This window comes from Ammospiza caudacuta, chromosome 9 (genome assembly GCF_027887145.1).
Source record: "Ammospiza caudacuta isolate bAmmCau1 chromosome 9, bAmmCau1.pri, whole genome shotgun sequence".
In the NCBI taxonomy this organism is placed as follows: Eukaryota; Metazoa; Chordata; class Aves; order Passeriformes; family Passerellidae; genus Ammospiza; species Ammospiza caudacuta.
The window spans coordinates 23,089,491-23,110,503 of NC_080601.1; the positions used below are offsets into that span (position 1 = coordinate 23,089,491).

Below are 21,013 nucleotides of genomic sequence, written 5' to 3' on the forward strand. Positions count from 1 at the left end.
AAGAGGGAATCTTGAGTCTGGTCACAGATATACCACAGATAACCATGTATCTACATAGATACAGATATATGGTTATACATGTTTAAAGTCTCCTGCCACTAGAAGTTCAATATTACATACATGAACGGAAAATGAATGGTAGAAAATGTCTTGAATTTGAGGAGCAAACATTCCAAAGCTACATGAGAAGGCTGAATTTAAGTGCCAGCTATGACAGTAAATGATCTGTGTTCATTGAAACAGATCTGAATTCCAGCACAGTAGGAGGACTGCAATATAATTAATCTTACTTCTGTTTATGCCTACCATGTAAATCAAAAGCAATGAGGGATTCTTGGTGTAAGAAAATAAAACATACAGCCTTTGGCCATTCTTGATTTGATAAGAGTATTGCCAAAGTACATCATCTGTCTGCCAGAAGCCACAGTAAGTCAACATTAATATTTATCAATAGATCTCAAAGAATCAACGAGGGCAACTGACACAGATACTCTTGAGCACGAAGAACAGGTCACTGATAGATGCTCAATCATGCCAAACATTACTTTTCCCTCTGACCATCATATGAAACACTATATATGGAACTAATTTTTTGCCAGGCTGCAGATACTCTACAGATATTAAAAGGTATAGGAAAATCAGCACATTACAAGCACAATTTGGCCTGACTCCTTTTCTCTGACTGGGCTGCTGCCCCCAGCAGCCTGGGGGACAGGCCCCTCCCTGGTGGGTGTGTGAGTCTGCAGCATCTTCTTGACAGGTGACCCAGTGATAGCAACTTGTGGCAACCCAGCAGTGTTCTCACTGTTGTACACACACACAGTTTACAAGAAAACAGCGGAAGAAAGGCACATTTATTCTTACTCAAATTCAATATTAGTACTTTCAATATTTGATCAATACATATAAAAGCGGTAGAGACTTGAAAATAATTTTATATGTAACTACATAGAGTTAAATTAGTGCTTTTCATCTTCCTAATTTCTAGCTCATTACTTTTCATTCTGTGCTTTAAAAGAAGAGGATGATGAAGAGCCTCAGTGAAATCATGTGAAGGAATTGTAACATTTTTTTGCATTATGTGTTCAGTCATATTTTTTTACTGACTTTGGAACATTCCACATAGTAGTTTCTTTGAAGGAGAAGGCACCTATAGAGGATGTGTCTCATACCCAGCTAAAACGTTCTAAAAAATTAACTTCTATGTAAGACTTACACATTCATCTTTATCACACATGATAAATCAGTTTAGACATCAATTCTTTATATTGTGATCACATTAATTCAGTGAAACAGAGTGGCATGTCAGTCTCTGGAGGGAGAACAAGTGAATACAGGCAGACTGACCAAGTGATATCATTTTCTTTGGGGGCTGGGAGGTGGGGGGTTTACATTTTTGTAAACTAACAAATTTAGTATAATTTTATTATAATTTTTTTCTATGTGCAAATCACCTAAAATGCTTATCATGCTTTCATCAAATCTTCCTCATGCTCATCTCTTTTTACAAAGGATAAACTACACTATTTGTACTTTGAGATAACAAATAAAGATAATTTTATAATTTGGTACTACTGTAAGGTGATACATTTTCTTTGTAATAAAATATTCCAGATGTCTCTGGGCTGTCCCATAATAATTTTTATGTTATAAAGAAATTCTTATTGCATTTTCCTTAATTTAGATACACTCTTAAAATTGTACTCTTGTGCTGTCAAGCGTGCAACAAAACAGAAAGAAATATCAGAAAACAACAAAAGTTCTTTTAAAATTTTTGTAATAAATTTTAAAGTTTCTCTGCTGGAACATGACATTTATTTTCTGTTCTATCTCTTTTACTCTCCTTTTTTTCCACAGTATTGAACATTTTATTTTTATTAAACCTAATTCACATTTGTATCTAAATTTAATTTCAGAGACTCTCAGAAATATGTGTGCTTTGTGATTTTAATACATATGATATCATTTGCCTTTGACGTTCATAGTACCTACAGAAATGGAACTATTTATGGAGTAGTTCTTAGTAGTAGACCATTCCTGAGCCCTTGTGATACATGGAAACTCCTAAGAAGGATAACTGACAGACATGGTTATTTAAATAGATTCAAGCAGCACGTAAATGTCAAAGGCATTTATAAGGTTTCCCAGTTCACCTCAGTGTTTGTATTTGAATGTCTCTGCCCATCCTATAGCAGTAAATGTGGTTTATTCAGTTAAGATTTTCTGAAAAAACACAGATCAAACATGCTTATTTCAATTGCATGAATTTTGTTGTGGTTAATATCTTGCTTGCTGTCTGGACATTGGAGATTCATATGTATAATCCAAGAAAACAATATTCAGAGTTGTTTGTGGTTTTTTTTCTAAATGAATACATTGTGAGAATTGATTCTGTTGGTTTTTACAACAGGTACTGTGTGATCCTAACACAGCCAGGTTTTGGCACTAAAATGTTTTGGTGTCACTGACTTGGTATCCTCTGGGAACTCTTATAAACATCCTTAATTTCATGTTTCTTTTAGAATAATTCTCTATCCCTTTTCTTACAAAAATAATTTTAAAAACATAAACACTGAAGATCATAAGTTAACTGCTTTTTCCATAGAGCTGCAAATGTTTATGTTCTCTTAAAACTACCAATTATTAGCTCTGGGGGATCATTAAGTTAGTAATCAACAGAGATTATAGACTCTGGGGGAGATTTCCTGAAGTAAATGGCCAGTCTAGTGTGAAGGGTTGCCAGATGCACTGCAGCTTTGACCAAAAGTATGGATTTCTTCATAGCTTGGCATGAATTTTAGTATACAGACTAAGGCAAAAGGCAGCAGCCTTTTAATGTCAGCCATTCTCCCATTTACTCCCTGGAGATCTTAGGTTACTTGACAAGTTTTTACTATGGACAATGTTTTTCAGCACTGCTGAGAAGGATCTGACAGTCTTCTTCATGCCCTCCTGTCAGGTATGTATGTTGTTAAGATGCCCCCAAACCTTTTTGGGCTGAAGAGTCTCAGTTTTCTCAGCCTCTATTTTTATCAGATTCTCCTATTGCTTTGTGAACTTTGTGGTTCATTGCTGGACTCAGTACATAAGGTCTGTGTCTTTCATCATTTATAATTTAGAGCTCTTCTCGCCTGCCTGGCCAGCCTGTTGCTGAACTTTAGATCTTTGTTTTATATTGCTTCCATTTTAGTGATATGCCCAGAAAAAGCTTCAATTCAGAATCACAATCCTCAAAAAGATTTGTTAAAGAAAATAGAGGTACCATTTTAAATTAGTTCTGTTAGTAAATACTATTTGTAAAGACTTCAGTGTAAATTTACTCCCTAAACAAAATGTCGCGTCATTAAGTTACAAGAACAGGTAGTACACAGGCTGGCATGGAGCAAAGGGCAATCTCTTCCATTCCTTTCTGTCCTTGACCTCTGTACTCAGACTGCCACCAAGAGGAGCAGTTGTGATGGTGGCAGTGCACACTGCTGTCCCTTACAAAGTGCACCGAGCTCCTTGGCACAGCTCATGCCATTTGTTATAGATACGAGTCTGGTTTCACAGGGCACTTGCATCCCCTGCTCTGTGCACACAGTGGTCATTCATTTGCCTGCAAATCTGCCTCTGAGACTTTAATGGATACCCATGTTTATGAACGGCATTCTGTAAATAAACAGTCAAGAGAACACAGCAAAAAGTCTTTCAATCTATTGTAGTCTGGCTGGAAATGGATGTTCCATTTCCTACTAGCAATTTTTGAGTCAACTTTCTCCTAAGAGCTTGACTAGTTCTTGTGAACAAAAAAAAAAATTTAGTTATTTCAATATGTAGAGCTTGAAAGGTGCCAATGTTAAAATGTTTAAATAGTAATTTGACTGGTTTCTTCCTTCTATTAAAAGTCATAAATAAAGATAAAATAATTCCTATAATGAAAGTTTTTTTCCCAGCCATTTCCTTCCATATTTTTTCCTTGCTATACCTAATTGAGAATATTGCAGAATTTTACATGCTATTAATGTAGAAAATAATCCAGTCACAGAATCACTGACAGAAGTCAGCCCCTTTTCTGTCCTTTTGGCAAAATGCAAAGGTAGAAGACCTTCTTTCCCTTTCATTAAATATAGTTCCAAAAAATACATAGTGACTTTAAAAAAAATTCTGTAATATTCATAATATGCTGCCAGCCTCAAGTATCAGAAGTCATGTGTGAAACTTATCAATATTTAAATAATTTATTGAATTTTAATAATTCCCTTAAATATAATTGTCTGAGCTTTCCCAGAACCTAGAAATCCTTGGATATCAGTGATTTGATCCGTGCTTAGTCCTCTCAGATGCAAAATCCTGGCCCAAGTTCCTTTCCGTTTGCATGAGAAGTACAAATCTAAGAGGTGAATATTTAGGTTTGAATGAGGATCACTCACTGACATAATTTCTCAAGCAAACTCAGAGCCCAATCAATCCAAGTGATATTTAACTGAGGCAAAGTTTACACTGTTTATGAGTTTACACAGTTGTGCTGGCATCTCTTAGGACCGAGGAAGAATTCACCCTTGAATTGCCATAGCCCTGCTCATCTGCCAGAAACCTTCCATTCCCCCCCCCCAGCACAACCTGATCTAGACTTAACCAACAGCAGAGCAGCATTTTTGCCTAAAATCCCTGTCCCACTGACCAAGGAAGTGCTTCATGTGTAACCCAGAAAGGACTTCACCAACGTAAGCTGTGTCTGCAGCAGGCAGTATTGGAGGGACAGCTAGAGCAGAGGAGGCAGCGAGCCCAGCTCCCTGTGGGACCTCCATGGCATTCTGACTTGCCCAGCTTCTCTTCTGCCCCTGTTGAAATCTGACTGGGAAATACTGGTGTGATTTCACTGAAGCTGCACTGCCCCAAATTCCCAATGATAACACATCAAAAGAAGATTTTCCTTGGACATTGTCTAGAGTTTGTAGAGATCCCAAACTCAAGGGCCTGAATAAGTGGAAGTTATAATTACTAAATGTGTCAGGCACCTCAACCAGATATAAGTTGCCGAATATTGCAGAGATCAGTAGAGGTACACAATTAAAGAAATGCTGTGCCATGGCTTATACAAAATTATATGTTTCTGATTCAGATTTATTGCATCAGATTAATTTAGGAGACTGGAAAATCCCTTGCACACATTTAGAACTGATCTTATTAAAACTTATTAACAGAAGTAAACTTTTATTTAATTGCCACTTGGTTTAATTTCCTGTCTGTAAATCTTCTGACAACAGCAGTATGTATAAAAGGAACACTGACCTAGCTTTTCAGACGTGGTCAAATCTCAGCAGTTTTGACATATGTGTGTGAGTGACTGTGGACTCCTTTGAAAACTTCATAGACAATTATGCTATTGAAAACTTGATAGGAATAGATTTGATCCTGCAAGAACCTCTCTGGTAATATAAAACAGTATGCAGATTTTTGAACAGAACAAACTTAAGAGAAATGATAATATTTTACAAATTGGCAGAGAACAAAGAAATAATTGTTTTCTTTGGTATTAAATAAAGTAATTGACTCAAAACTTATGAATTAAGCCATAATCCATCTTATTGCTATCAGTCATGTGAGACAGTGAACAAAGAAAATCCATGTTGAATTTGGTCTTGTTTGTATGATGAATTCATATATCAAGATCAGTGGGTGTCTTGTAAAGGTTTTATAAAAATGTATATGTATCACTGGTATCACCATTGCCAGACTAGAGCAAGATTCTGAAAGTCACCAGAAGAATAGAGTTTACTTTTTCTCTTCAGTCTTTGTAGGAATTAGCAAATTTGAAAATCTCAGCTTAAAAATGGAAATGTTGACTTATTGCAAAGCTACCACTGAAAGTTTCAGGACAATTAATATACATACACCCTTCTAATTCCTTGGGTTAAATATGTTCTTTACTATGAATAGAAGCTTAATATTAAATATAGTGGAATTTTTAGTGACTGATGTTATCCAGGAAATCAAAGGCAGACATGGAAGAGCCCTGAGCAATAGATGTTTAAGAAAGTGAACAAAACATATTCAGTGTGCAAAAAGCCTCCAACATAAAGCAGAAAAGCAAGCTAAATCAATCAGATTGTTTGCATTATATATGAGAAGAGATTTTAAAGGACAGCAACAGTAAGAAGTCTAATATTTTTATGAATGTATGAAAGGAATATTAAGTAAACTTCTGGGAAAGACTATGCTGAATAAATTGGTTAAAGCTGTACATCGGCTACTATTGAGGTATTTTTTATACTACATTTGTATCTTCATATTAAAATGATATATTTGCTTGATTTTTAAAGTAATGAATACCAGCCTTTTAAATAACAGGATTCTGCCTTTATTCTTTTAAAAAAATGGGAGGTGAAAAGGTAGGTGAATTAGTTCTCTTGGTAACAATCATTCCTATCCTGCTCTGGTTACATGCCTAGAAAATAATTAACAGATTTTCTCTAATGCTTCCTAAAGATGTTGAAACTAGAGAACAAATATTGACTGAGAGGCAGCAAAACTTGCCTGGACAGGAGAAATTAATGGTTTATATAACTGAAAACAGTTTGCCAAAAACAGAACAGAAGTTATGGAATATCTGATTTAAAGTTAATCACATGTCAAAATGGCCAGAGGTGGTGTGTACATGCACTTGGATATTTGCAGGCCACACTTAAGTTCTGGTACTACATAAAAAGGTTCTTTCACCATCCTGAGGATCTGCAGGGCCCCTGTTCCTGTTGCTGGGAGCTGCTCAGGAGATGATTTCGCCGCGAGAGCCTTTTGGAAGCAAGAGGGAGCCAGTCATGAGGACCTGAAGAGGTTGTGGCATAACCAGGCTTTCAGAAACAGGAGCAGAAACTTGCAAGCATTATGTTTGCCACTGTTTATCAGGGTAAAAGAGGGAAGGACTTTGAGGAGGAGGTGGAGGAAACAAACCTGCACCTTGTAACTGGGTCCAGCATATTGGGTAAGATGGATTTTGGACTGCAGTGTGTAAAATCACAGAGGAGGTGGAGGCAGTTCACTCTCCCCCATGCAAAGGTGGGATGCCTCTCATTCCGTTTGTTCTCCCCACACATGTGCACACCCCTTCCCCCAGGTGTGAGCTCTGCTTTGGGGTTGGGAAAAGCAAAGAGAGGCATTTGTTCCTAGCGCCGGCGTGGCTGCAGAGCAGGGTCAAAGACCACCTGAGCCCACGGGTGTTACGCAAGAGGCTGTAATGAAGGGGCCCCAGCCCGCAGCATCCACCAGCCCGCCTCCCGCTGCTCTCCCCAGTGCCGGCCCTGCGGCTCAGCGGGTTGCGAAAGCCCCAGGAGTACATAAAGCATTCCCTGCCTGGGCACTGCCACCACCATCAACACTCGGGCTCCCAAGAGGCTCCAGCGACCGGCACTGTCTGTAAGGACCCTGCTGCTATGGGCTGGGGATGAGCAGGGGCCTTGCCTGCACATGCATCAGGGAAAGCTGCGTGACACCCTGGTGACCTAACAGGGCAGCCTTCTTCCCTTCACTTGTGTGACAGAGCTTGTTTCTGATGCTATTCTCTGTTTGCTGTAGGGACAGGATGGCCCACACACAGAGAGCTCTGCCCTGGCTGCTGCTGCTGTCACTGGCCTTGGTGGGCAGCAGCACTGCAGAGCGGGACTGCCGAGTAAGCAGCTTCAAAGTCAAGGAGAACTTCGACAAGACCAGGGTAAATCTTCTTTATTCTCCTGGATCTGTGATGTCTTGCATAACTCTTTCCAGGCTACAAAATTTGGCATTCGGTAGCACCAGTGTGGTCACATTTTGAAGTCACAGACTGTGACACTGAAAAACAGCTAAAGTTTGTGATGTGCACACCTCCACAGATGCTGGATCCTGGTGCACCTGATAAAGGAATACTGCAGAAACTGAGTTTTAGCAGACTGGTCTCAAACTGTAGGGTATAAGCAGAAGGACTGTATTGACTTGGCTGTTTCTATGAAAAATTAATACTCTGGTGTTTTCAGACACCATTGCAAGGAAAAAAATGTACATAGATCTGACAAGATCTTCTAGTTGTTACTCCTTTTTCCACTAAATTTTGTTATACTTTGTTATATACTTTGTTATATAATCCTTATACTAGACAGCTGCAGATACAGGTAAGTTTACCCAAAAAAAGTCAGTATTTCAACACATTATGATTGCACTAGCATGTATTGATGGGTTTATGCTGTTGAAACAGATAGATTTGCTTCTTAGATACACCTTTGAGGCATGAAGTCAAAGATCTGCATGCTCTTCCCTCTGTCACCTTCCCTATTCTGTACTGTCTGCTTGTAATGTTTCCATTGTTCTAAGTCTACATGCAGCCTTTCTTATTTCCTTGCAGTACAGTGGCACCTGGTATGCCATGGCAAAAAAAGATCCTGAGGGGCTGTTTCTGCAGGACAATGTGGTGGCCCAGTTCAGCGTAGATGAGAATGGACAAATGACTGCCACTGCAAAGGGCAGAGTCAGACTCTTCAAGTAAGCTGTTTGCCACTTGTTCCATTTTGCTAAGCTCCATTCCTACCTGCTTCCCTGTGCAAGTCACTGAAGCTGTGCTCTTACATTGGAATGTAATATTGTCTTTGGCTACAGTAACTGGGATGTCTGTGCTGACATGATCGGCTCTTTCACTGACACAGAGGATCCTGCCAAGTTCAAGATGAAGTACTGGGGAGTCGCCTCTTTTCTGCAGAAAGGAAGTGAGTACTTAACTATAGAGGATGCAGAACTACTTGGAAGACTAGTTATGTTGTGTGTCCATGCTGGGAAAAGAAAAAATTCTGTTGAATTTCTTAAATGCACTTAAAAGACATAATAACTATCATACTGCAAAGCTTAATGTGAACAAGGTAATCGCTACTTTTTATATGGGACAGCTGGTTGGCTTTCTTTAAACAAGTGAAGACCTGGCCTTTGTATATCTTTGTATTTCATTTGTTTGTTACCCAACAATATAATTGAAGGCCGCTGTTTGAAAAGAAATGAAAAGCAGATGAAGTATTTTAAGACTTGTTTTAGTTCAGAACTCAGTTACCAGATGCTAGTGTTCTCTCTGCAGCCTGATGTCAGAGCTGGCAAAGCAGGGAGGAGGATTTATAAAATGTTATTTTGTTTGATCTCGTGTCTCCAAATGTAGAGATTTCTCTGTTTTAAGAGACAAATATGATCATATGTATATATTTGTACTTTTATGTCATCTCTCCACCCTATACAAAATCAGTTTCTTGAGTCAATTTGAGATTCAGACACTTTGTAGCTCAAGACATTTCCTTGGATTGTTTCCAAGAGAAGCAGGTAGAATTTGGAACTGATAGGAGCTCCATTCCATCCAAAGACACAGTTACAAAGCATGTTTTGGATGTCAATTTGTCTTAAACAGTTCCCAGGTCTCCCCAGAATATGCTGCTGAGTCATGGGCTCTTCAGGTTGCTGGCTGACCCCAAACTCTGCCTTTCTAAAAGGCCTGGTGTCCCCCCACAGGAGAGAAGGGGAAGACAACAGAGTGTTGCCTTCACCAGTGCAGATGTACTGCAAGGGAGAATCTTTGGCTCAAGGAGAGGAAGGTGCAGATATGTCAGGTTTTACTGCAAACACTGAAACAGCCTCACTTCTGTTAGAACAGAGTGTCTAGTGTGACCAGGTTTTTGTCAGGTTACATAGCTAATTGTTTGGAATTATCTGAAGTTGTAACAGTGTTTTAAGAAGAGGGTTTATGGCAGAACTTGTAGCAAATAGTTCTAATACACAAGCAAACTGCATGATTATCTTTTTCCTTAAAAATGTAGTCTATTAACATCTCTGGTAAGAAAATATTTATGGGTTTGAGTCACTTTGAGCAGGCCGAGCATGTCCATCTTTATTTTCTTTTTAAAAATAAACATGGAATTAAATACTGGACACAGGAATAAATGAAAAGCTAATCTGCTATAACTTGTACTGATCTTCATTTTAGCATTTTCTTTAATAGACTTATGGCAGCAATCCTTTCTGATTTACTGGATTTCACTGGTGTCTCTAACACTTTTTTTCTTTGCTATGTTTTTTTCCAGATGATGATCACTGGGTAGTGGACACAGATTATGATACATATGCTCTTCATTACTCCTGCCGCCAGCTAAATGCAGATGGCACTTGTGCTGACAGCTACTCCTTTGTGTTCTCCCGGGACCCCAAGGGATTGCCTCCAGATGCACTGAAAATTGTCAGACAAAGGCAGATAGACCTCTGTTTGGACAGGAAATACAGAGTTATCGCCCATAATGGTGAGAACTTTTTTTTTCTGAAGAATTTTATTTCAGGGTGTAATGACTAAAGCACTGGGATTCTATTACTCATTAGATATCAAGTGCATAAAGCCTTTTACTTAGTGGCTGTAACACTGTCTTTTGAAAACTGGAGCTTGTAGTAACTTATTTCCAACTTTAGCTTCCCTTATCTCAAGGAGAGCTGAGGTGCATAATTTTTCATGCAACATATCAGGTCACCTGAAACAGTAATTAGAGGAAGTTGTATAACAATTAAGTCAATGTAGTGTGAGTAAACATAGTAAGGATAAACTTCATAGCTATGGTAAAAAGTAATTGGGCAGCTTTAATCACATCTCTTTGCCTTTGTTCAAATACTTTTTTGAGAAATTCATCAGAAAGGCTTTTAAGGAAAATGGAAGTCTTGGGAAGGATACCTTACAGAAGACCCTTTCTCACAAGTCCTCATGTTAACTGTTTCACAAAGAGCTGTGGAAGAGGGTCATAGCCCTGATACTGGAAGCATGACACTATCTTGAGTCCTATAGTCAGGCTGAACTTACAACACAGGGAATTAGCTCACTTATGCTCAAGTGTATTACAAAGGTCAAATGGTAATTATCTAGAAGAAACCATAATGTTTCTTATGATAAGAATTACACCCAGAGTGGGGAATTGTAAAGAGTGAAGGAGAAAAATCAAAATATTTAGAGCAAATAAAATAGTAGTACCTCTCCTTACTTCCTCCCCACCTCTCACATCCTGGAAGGCATGCTATTTATGAAAGACTTGACTGGTGAATCGGCTGAATGGGAACTCCCAATGTAATGATGTGAGCAAAAGAGTTAATACAATTCTTGCATGTGTAAACCAAGACTCACATGAGATTGTTGTGCTTGGCATAGGTCTAATTGCTATGTCACATGAAGTAACAAGCATAACTGGAAAAAGTATTGAGGATGAATTAGAAGTTTTGAAGAAAAGCAGAAAAAATGATTGAAAGTTTGTAAAATGTGTCCTCTAGTGAGTGCTTTAAAGATCTTAATCTTTTCCTATTAGGAAGAGGTTAAAGGCTGACCTGAGCAAAGTCTGTGCTTGTCCACACAAGCAATAGGAATTGGATAGAAAATGACTTGCAAACACAGAAATAATTTAAATGGATGGAACTTTAAACTGGACACATTCAGAGCAGAAATAAACAGCCATTTGTTTAACTCCAAAGGTCATTAACCTTTGGAACAGTTTACCAAGAGTTGTTGTATGTTCTTCATAACTGAAATCTGTAAACCAAGATTAAAGGCTTTTCTCAATGGCATGCTAGAACAAACTGAGATTGACTGAAGGAACTTTTGGGCCTTATAAAGAAAGTCAGAACAGATGAGCTAAGTCAGCTGTTGTGGCTCTATTATCTGTTCATCTGATCCATAAACAGAGTAATACATTGCTGTGCTGCTTCAAGGCACCCTGTTATCAGATCTGTTGCTAATTGTGCACACTCTGCCTATGTCTTAAAGCTAATTAAGAGTGTGTATGTGTGTGTGTGTGCGCTCACTCAACTAATAGATGTACAAAACTTACTTGATTAAAAAAAAAAATCAAAATATCTATACTGGCTGTTCAAGGCAAAAAAAAAGCCTAGGAAATGAAAGATTTTTGTTCTAACTTACACTGCATTTATGATGGTAGCTCCTTCTCAAATATAGCTCAAGCTAAGATATTCTTAGTCTCTCAGAGTAGTAGCTCAAGTAACTTTAAGCTGTGTAATGTCAATATTAAGTGAGAGTACTTGTAAATACAGTGTCATATCAGTAGAGTTGAAAGCTGCATCTGCTGTTAGCATTTGCTGGAAGCAACATTTGTGAAATAAAGAGTGGTATATTCCTTCTGCTAATTTACTATTGCCATTAGAAGTTTTGGGGGTCAGGAGATTCTTACTTTGTTGAAAGAATCCTTTTTAGGGAAATAACTAGAAGCTTGTTAAAGTATAGACTCTTTTAAATCTAGTATCACTGAAAGATACTCTGTCATTGATCTGCCCAGTACGTTGTCTGCAAAAGTATTAAAATTCTCAGGAGAAGTGTAACGGATTGGATGAATTCCTGTTTTGTTCCGAGTTGAAAATTCCTTAGAATTATAAACTGCAGAGTAAGGTAATGGCATTATTATTACAATAAAGACTACTGGACTCAAGAGCATTTTAAAGAAATTAGTAAGCATTTTAAATTTGGTGAAAGTTTGTGTAATTAAATTTTGTCTGGAGTGTTTAACAAACATAACTGTGGTTTTTGTGTGTTTCAGGATTTTGCTCTTAAGGAGATCCAACCCTATGGAAAGAAGCCATGTTACAGCACCATGGATGTAAAGTTAACACATTGATCGTGTGTTCTCTGGAAAATGCTTTAAATGGGTCCATTTAGATTTTCAATATATTTATCTGAGCTGTGTAGCTCACTTTGTTAATAAACCAATGAAACATTTTAATAAACTTGGATGACATGGGATACAAATTGTATGCAAATCTGTACATATGTACACATTGGTTTCTTTAGTAGCCTCTTATCTTAGTGCATTCTTTTGAACTGGTGACTGGTGATAATTAAGGATTTCATCTTGCTTTTTGTAGTGGTTTCAATTTCTGACTAAAAGAGTATTTATCATAAACCACCGAGTATATGTATTTTCTTTTCAACTAGAACATTATATTTTCCCTATAAAATACTCGAAATCATTTAGAAAAGAGAAAGGAATTTCAGTGACCCTATATATCACTAATTAACTTTATTGTATGACTTGCAAAGACATTAAAAATATACATATTTTTAAAAGAACTATTTTACACATGACAATTAACCATTTATTTATGTATTTATTCTTTATTTATTGATTCTCATGTATTAAGTCCATATTTTTAATTTGAGATGGAACCAAACTAGTCATTTACTTGATGATAACTCATGTTCATTACCTTGTTTCAGTTAGTCTGCTCAAACTTACATTCAGGCAGACAGTTATTGAAGTTTTTAATCAAGTTCCCTTTAAAAACTGGATTTTAAAAAAAGCAGATACTTTCTGAGGATGAACATTTTCACTAGAAACTTTTAAGTACTTAATTCAACTATTTTACATTCACCAAGTTCATTGCCATATTTCTATTTATTTCAGTGTAAGAGGAGAATTCAATCCCTTAAATTAAATTGTCCAAATCCTACTGAGGCAAAGCAATGAAGTCAAGAGAATTTTACCCACAGGAATTAAAAATATGTATTTAGCTTTTTTCCTCCTCCTCTGGCATGTAATACTATAACATAATGACCTATATGACCTGGGATAGCATAGACAAAATCCAAAATGTGGCATAGCTCAGACTTTAAATAATTATCTGGTAATGCAAGACAAATGTGGCTGTTCATGGTTACTTCTTCTTACAGTGGTTTCTGTACCTGCTCTATGCCTTTCAGGGTTCCCTGTACAACAGAGAAAAATTTCCTGACATTTACGTCTGAAATAGGCAACATTATACAGAATTGGATTGACAGCAGAGTTGGCAAAAGTGAATAATACTATCCAGAAGAAAACTGATGGCAAAATATTTAAATCTTCTTTGAAGTTCTGAACTAAAATTAAAAAAATAATTACTATTATTGGAGTCCACATAATGAAGAAAGAGACCATCAACAAAAAAAGGGCTCGGAATAGTTTGTAGTCTTGCTGGGAAACACGAATCTGATGATGTTCTGGATAGGCTAAACCAGCATTTAAACTTCTTCTTGATGCTTTTGTAATCTGCAGTAAAAGAGAAGAAAGCAAACTTTCACTGAAACACATTTCTACAAGTGAAAGCATAAATTTTGGCACATGATGTTTTCTTTTGAAAAGCGACTACAAAAAACCACATTGCAGAATTCATTTGTACTTTTAGTCCATGGTTCCATTTAAAATGTTCTCACTTCACTAGCAATTCTTTTTCCTCTCAGCTGTGAATTCATCTCAATATTAGGCAAAGTGGTTGTTCTTTTCATGGCTCTCTATCAGTCACAAATGCTTTTCAGCATAAAACAGTCTTAATTACTCATGAAATCCCATTAAATTCAAATTATGACCTCATTTGCTCTATCTAAAGAAACCCATTGATTTTTTTTCACAAATGCAAACTGGAACATAGTTAACAATCCTGTTGATGCACAAGAAGGAAGGCGATCCAATTCTCTTATGGGTAGGCTGATATTGTAAGGTAGGTATGAGAAGGAGCGTGAATTTATTACAATAAATTATTTTAAATGTGATTGAGATTGTGCATTGTTTTGTGTCACACTTAGCTTTTCAGACAGTAATCACAATTGCTTTGTATGAAATCTTACAGATCGTTAGAGTCACTATAAAAATCTGTGTCTTATAAAAGCACTCTGATATAATAAACTAGACTATGGGTAGCTTGGAAACCTAGTATTCACAGGTGTGCATGATCTGTCATTAGGTAAAATATTGGACCCAGTGGGCTTGCAGAAAATTTGAAATCCTCTGCTCTAAATCCCTGTCTTCCCTGAAGTTGGCATGGCACAATTAATTTTGCTACATTCATACCTCTGATGCAAAGAAATTAAAACTGAAATATCTAGCAAAGATTTGTGCTAAATTACAGAGATGCCACTTTATCCCCTGCATGCATAGGGAAGGGGTGTTTCCAAAAAGCTTTGATTAATCCTGAGCTGACTATACAGGAAGTCAAAAGATATGGCTCTACCTGCCACTTTTCCCTTTAGCAGAAACTACAGGAAGGATAACATAAATACTAGCAACATTTTAACTTCCTGGTACAGGTAAGCATGAAAATGTTTAGAGAGAAATGTTTGTCATTTTATTAGCAGTTTTCTGAATTTTTCATGGAGATAAATACTCATTAAGAATCTAGACATCTTCAAAATATTTCAATAGAATGTATAAATTAAAACCCGTGAACCAAAAGCGCATTTCTTAGCAGCTTCTGAGGCTGAGAAGGGGACAGTATCACTATCACAGCTGCTTCCCTGATTTGAAAGGAGTAGAGAAGTCTGATGTCCTGAGCATGTAAAACAATTTCAGCTTGATGGTCTTCTGCTGTACAATCTGGAATCCAAAAACTTGGTTAATTCCTCCAAACAGCCCAAACCAAGAATTGTTCTCAGAGAGTGCCTAACCTATCTTAGTAAGTACAAAGGTTTCACAAAATGCAAAGGACTACTATCCACTTCTAATATAAAAATAGGAAAACTGGGTTGTGTGCGCTTCTCAGTCATCACTGTTCAAACTGCTACAGAATGTCCTCATCAGATACATTTTAATCTGTCCCATATAAATAACTTCTGTCTTTCCTGCAGGAGCTGCACAGCCTAGAACTAAGAATGCAAGAGTCACGAGGACTGCGTTAAATAAGACACAATTGCTTCTTAAGAAAGTGTTCAAGAGAAATGGAGTGGCAGTGGTAAGTTGTGGATCTCCTTTTGGTCTACCCAGTATAGATACCTGTCCTTGGCATCTGGGCCACACTTGGACAAACAGCAACTTAAAAATCATATATATATATAAGCATGTAACTTCCAGAACACAGATATCTTCCCCAGCTCTAGCCTCTGACAAAGTCTTGCCTGAGAGGCAGGACAATGGAAAACCAAATAAATTACCAATCATGGCATCTAATCTCTTATTTTTGCCAGGGTTCTGGGAAGTGTTATGTAAAAATAATGCTCAGTTTCAGACTAAATTGTGAAGTACACGTTTGTAGTAGTGTATATTGCTAAAAAATTTCTGGTCTTGCATCTGTAGTCAGTCCTCATCATTCTGATCAATGCTGTAACATGAATACATGAATGCTTGGCACTGCTTCCACCAATTCTGAGACTCATGCTATGTGTGCACTGACATGATGGAGCATCCTCACGAAGTGAGAGTGAGTCTGCTCTTGGGAATGACTCAGGGATTGAGACATTCTCCAGTTCAGTTCTGCTTGCTTCCCAGAGAGACAGAAGATTCAATTATATCTTGCTATGGCCCTCAAGACTTCCTCATTTCAGGGGAAATCGTAATGTACTTTAGCATCTCTGTTTAGCAAGTTAGAAAAGAAACAGGAGCAGAGCAGCATGGGGATGTCTTGTAATCCAGTATTCCAATCCATGGTTTTGGTTTCTTGCTCCCTATGTGCCATTTTAAAAATAAATTTACCTGTAATCTGGAGTCTGCAAGGACAGGACTAACAAACACCATTCCTGTCCTGGCCTCTGACCAAGAACTGCGGCATTTCTTGGCCTCCAGTAATTTGCAGCTCTTTCAAAGGACTCACTCTCCAGTGAGTTACTCTGAGCTCTTTGCCTACCTGTATGTGGTTGCAAGTGCTTTACTTCACTACAAGAGGTTCACCTAATGCATTTACCTCAAGGTTATAATGAGCTAATACAGAAACTACAGGCTGATGACTTCTACTACAAGTTTAAGTTTGATCAATAAGCAAGGATATGTGGAGACCAGATTCTGGGTCCTTGGCTCATTTTACACCTACATCCAGCTCTGGCATGTGTATCCAGAGCCTGTTGGTGCTCAGCATTTTATCAGCTAACTCCTTGCTCAATAATCTATGTCTGTTGAGGTTCCTTTCCAAAACCTGTAATTTTCTTATGAGTAGTTTAATTACCCAAAAAAGGAAGCAAGGATCTTGTAGGTGCTTGTTAAAAACTAGGCATTGCAGTGACTAGTTCAAAGTGCCTGGTTTGAAGATTTCTAGATCTTTCTCATTCTGGTTTTGGATAGTTTAAAAGGAAATTAGATGCTAATATAATGCTTGCTAGACTATAGATTAAAACTCTGTGGTGCTGGGTGGTTTATATTTCAGCATATATGTTAAACATCATCCACTTAGAATGAAAGTGGAAGCAGATGGTTTAATTTATAGGTTTTATTTACAATATTTGAAATTGTGGAGGATTAAGCATAATCTAATGAGATCTGCGTACTAAAGACACATGCAGAAAGTCAGTAGATCAAAAAGTGGATGGCTTTTTTTCTAGTCCTGCCTTTCTCTGCTTTCTTACAAATCCCTTATGATGAGTTTAGGCTCAAGGAAAGCAAAAACAAGTTTTTAGTTATTTCAAATGCTTGACTCTTTCAGCATTTAGGAGATTGATAGTCTTGAAATATGAGCAGCACATAAATGCAGAAGTGTATTTAATATTATACATAAGAAGACAAACCATGTGTTGGGCTCTGGTAATGTGCTGCTGAAGCATGTTCTTAATTGAAGTATATAGACTGTTATGTGCAGGTTGAAATGCTCCATTTCATATCACATACTTATAATTTATTGAACAAATGTTCATTCCCTCTACATGTATTGGTATTTGGTGACAATATACTGCTGCCTAGTGAGTTATTGTTTACTTCCCTTTATTTACAACAAAATTTAAAGGAAAAACATACCTGTAAGATTTTGGAGTAACTGATGACAATGATGAATCCTGGTATCAGAAAGAAAAAAATGGCAAAGGTTGTATCCCACACTGTTTCTCCTGCAGTGCTGGGCCAATCCAGGGTGCAAATATAAATGTCCTATTTACAAACAATGAAGAAGAAAAGTAATATTGTACCAATATTTTCAGTACAGCACTGTTCTTATCTCCCTCTACGCTTATGGGAAAAAATGGCTAAACCAAGACTAAACCAAGACTGTGAAAACTTTCTACTTAGACAAAGAAGTCAAGTAATATATTACTTGATGGTTTTAAAAGCCCATACAATCACAAATATATATGTCCACAACTGGAATACTTCCATTAATTTCTTATCAAATTGTAATGGCAACTTTAAAATTGAAACTTACAAACCCTAAACTTATTAATTTATTCAAGTGTCATGTGAGGTGCACTTTTGTATGCATTTCAAAATATTAGGCAGAAAAATCTGCGCATGGCCATTTTGTACAGAGGGGGCTGCGGCTGCAGGGCGGCTCTCCCAGGATGCTGATCCTTCGGGATGCTGATCCCTCGGTTAGGGGAAGTGAGCTGAAAAGGAGGTCTCTGAGCCGCACTGAGGAACACAAAGAGAATCTCAGCCGATGCGCGTTTCCCACCTAACGGGACGGTCCGCCGGGAGAGCGGGCCGGGGGGACGGCGGGAGAGCTCCGGCCGCTCCTCCGGGCACAGCCTCGCGCCTGCCCGGCGCACAGAGCGCTGCCCGCCCTGCAGGCGATCTCCTCGCTGGCCGCTGGCCGGCCGTGGCAGAGGCGGACGAGCCTCCACCGCCGCCGGTCCCGGCGCCCCCCGGCCCGGCCCGGCCCGGCTGCCACGCCCGGCGCTCGCCCTCACCTGGCCGGCGGGGGCGGGCAGTCGCACCACGGTGAAGAAGCAGCAGAGCGGGAGGGTGGCGATGGCGGCGAGACCCCAGATGAGAAGCAAGGCGGCGGCCAGCACCTTGCGACGGCGGAAGGCGGCGTGGCGCAGCCGGGCGATGCTGACGAAGCGCTCCAGGCTGACGGCCGACAGGGAGAGGAGGATGACGGTGCCGCTCAAGCTCACCACATAGAGGAGCAGGTGGCAAACGAAGTTGCCCAGCACCCAGGACTCGGTCCAGCGCACGACGGCGATGAAGGGCATGGCAGTGATGAAGAGCAGGTCGGCGCAGAAGAGGTTGAGGACGAGGCAGTTGGCGGCACAGAGCCGGCGGTGCCGCCTCACCAGCAGGCAGATGCCCCAGATGTTTCCCGCCAACGACAACACGAAGATGAAGGCCAGGGCACATGACTCGCCGATGCGCAAGGCCGTCACATTGTGGCCCCTGAAGTCCGAGAAGAAGGGGAAATAGGTCTTATTCCATCCTGGTGTGCCCCTGGACACGGGCATGAGGGTGGCCAGTGGGCATGAGAGACGCACCGGGGATGGTGGCACCAGCCCTAGAGGAAGGGCTGCGCTCCCAACCACCACGGCGGCACCTGGGGTGCCCTTCCAGCACAGAGCCAGGGCATGACTGCCATCCCCCTCCCTCCTCTTCCTCCTGTCCCTGCTACCGAGGGCTCAGCCGTGCCAGCTGGGCGGTTTATGGCTCTCACACTGCAGTGGAACAAGGAAGTGCGAGAGTAAACACGGTGGAGCTCACACAAAGGCGAGGCCGCAGTGCATGGGGCGGCAGTGAGGGGCTGCCCGACACCTCCCTGGGCAGGGTGTGGGTCAGCACGCTGCCATCACCGTGGCCAGGCCCAGCCAACTCATCGAGTGCCAGCCCTGGCCTGCTCAGCTCCCCTGGCAGGCCCCTGGGGTGCCAGTGACCCTGGGAGGCCACTCAGTTTGCTCCCATCCAGTGGAGTATGCATGGCTTAGAAACAGGGATGGCTGCCACACCACTCTGAGAGCTCTCCTCAGGAGCCTTGGATGACCAGACTAATCTAGGGTAAAATAAAAAAATTTAAAAAAAAGAAAATAAAAGAGGAATTAGCCTATTGCCTCCTGTATTGACAGTGGCTTTTGGAAACAGCAGACCTGTGCATTGCTTGTCCTAATTGTGGAGAAGTGTCACCAACATGATTTTGGGGATCTGTTTATGAAATTCATCTAGAATCTCGTTGGTGTTATGAGTTCATGATGGAGAAGCCTGTTAAAGTAAGACAAACCTAGAAAATACATTATTTTCTCTGAACTTCAATTACTAGAAGCAGTTGCTCAGATTGTAAATGACAGTAGGGCTTTCCACTTAGGCTTTTCACTTCAGATTATTTAGAAATGGGCTGGAAGTGAAGCACGCAAATTGTCACAGACAGGCGGATAATGTCTCATAAAAGAAGATAAAATGTTTTCATAAAGTATGTAAACAGCTGTATAACTTCAGGCCGGGTGAATTCATTTGGCTGAGTGCCAGTGCAGCGCTCAAGGGTGCACTTAGAGGCTCAGTGTGTGGACCTACACCGTTTGATGAGGTGAGTGATTCCACGTGTGTGCAGTACAAAAGCGGAGTGCCACGGGGAGCAGGTGACGGGCAGTGCTTCTGCACTACCCTGGGTGTGACCCTGCCATCAACCATTTACGCAACAGCATTAGCGGGGATTCCAGATTAGTGGGGATTCCAGAAACTTGGTCCTTTGAAGGGGCAATCTCCTAATGAGGGATGACAAGAGTGACATCTTTTGTAGACTGCTTCCCACGTCTTTGCCTGTGCAGAATTTGCATTTTTTTCAATTAGCAATTATTTCAGTTAGTGGTTCTAACTATCTATGCCATCTCATCAAGCAAGGAGTTTGCAGGGCAGCCTGAAAAGGCGTAAGAAATGTTCCTGCTGGCTGCTGCTGACAGATGACTGTATGAAATGTGGGCACAACATCTCCTGTTAAGGGGATGGGCTATGAAGTTAAGTGAAGACAATAAGAAAACTTGCAGAGATTGGGTCTTTTTTTCAGAAAGCAACACAAGTGACTGGCAAGTGTCTCAATATAGATACTTTATCCTACATCATTTGATGGGAGAAAAAAATCTGCATCCATATTACAAAAATGTCAGTAAATTTAATAGACCTACTGATTTTTTATTAGCATTTTTGATCAATGCTTGGCATATCTAGCCACAATTTATTTTGGCTCTGCTATGAACTGATTCTTTAAAATTACTTGTGAATCTTGAAATACAGCAACACCTTGTAGTTGCCTCACAGGCCTGGGACACTTTACAAGCTGACAGACTAGCCCCAAAGTTCTGGGCAGCTGGCAGTAGCAGTGGTGTGGTCAGCTCTAAATAATGGCAGGGATTTGGGAA

General features: G+C 39.6%; 2 protein-coding genes across 2 annotated transcripts; one reads left to right on the forward strand and one right to left on the reverse strand.

Moving 5' to 3' along the window:
- The first annotated feature begins 7,531 nt into the window (after nucleotides 1-7,531).
- Nucleotides 7,532-12,917, forward strand: RBP4 (retinol binding protein 4). The gene is made up of 5 exons (XM_058810520.1): nucleotides 7,532-7,690; nucleotides 8,354-8,490; nucleotides 8,605-8,711; nucleotides 10,062-10,274; nucleotides 12,555-12,917. Exons 1-5 carry the CDS (start codon nucleotides 7,532-7,534, stop codon nucleotides 12,566-12,568), a joined length of 630 nt encoding a protein of 209 aa, XP_058666503.1. The 3' UTR covers nucleotides 12,569-12,917.
- A 553-nt stretch (nucleotides 12,918-13,470) lies between these two features.
- FFAR4 (free fatty acid receptor 4) lies at nucleotides 13,471-19,117 on the reverse strand. Its single transcript, XM_058810976.1, has 3 exons — nucleotides 18,584-19,117; nucleotides 17,700-17,828; nucleotides 13,471-14,039 (listed from the first exon to the last, which is right to left on the reverse strand). Exons 1-3 carry the CDS (start codon nucleotides 19,115-19,117, stop codon nucleotides 13,632-13,634), a joined length of 1,071 nt encoding a protein of 356 aa, XP_058666959.1. The 3' UTR covers nucleotides 13,471-13,631.
- Nucleotides 19,118-21,013: the final 1,896 nt, after the last annotated feature.

Excerpts from the sequence above, each read along its gene's own strand:
- FFAR4 (XM_058810976.1), bottom strand. The coding sequence starts at position 19,117 with ATGCCCGTGTCCAGGGGCACACCAGGATGGAATAAGACCTATTTCCCC. Across the intron at positions 17,829-18,583 it reads TGCCCGCCCCCGCCGGCCAG|GACATTTATATTTGCACCCT; the intron begins GTGAGGGCGAGC and ends GTTTGTAAATAG. Across the intron at positions 14,040-17,699 it reads GTTACTCCAAAATCTTACAG|ATTACAAAAGCATCAAGAAG; the intron begins GTATGTTTTTCC and ends CTTTTACTGCAG.
- RBP4 (XM_058810520.1), top strand. The coding sequence starts at position 7,532 with ATGCTATTCTCTGTTTGCTGTAGGGACAGGATGGCCCACACACAGAGA. Across the intron at positions 8,491-8,604 it reads GGCAGAGTCAGACTCTTCAA|TAACTGGGATGTCTGTGCTG; the intron begins GTAAGCTGTTTG and ends CTTTGGCTACAG. Across the intron at positions 8,712-10,061 it reads CTCTTTTCTGCAGAAAGGAA|ATGATGATCACTGGGTAGTG; the intron begins GTGAGTACTTAA and ends GTTTTTTTCCAG.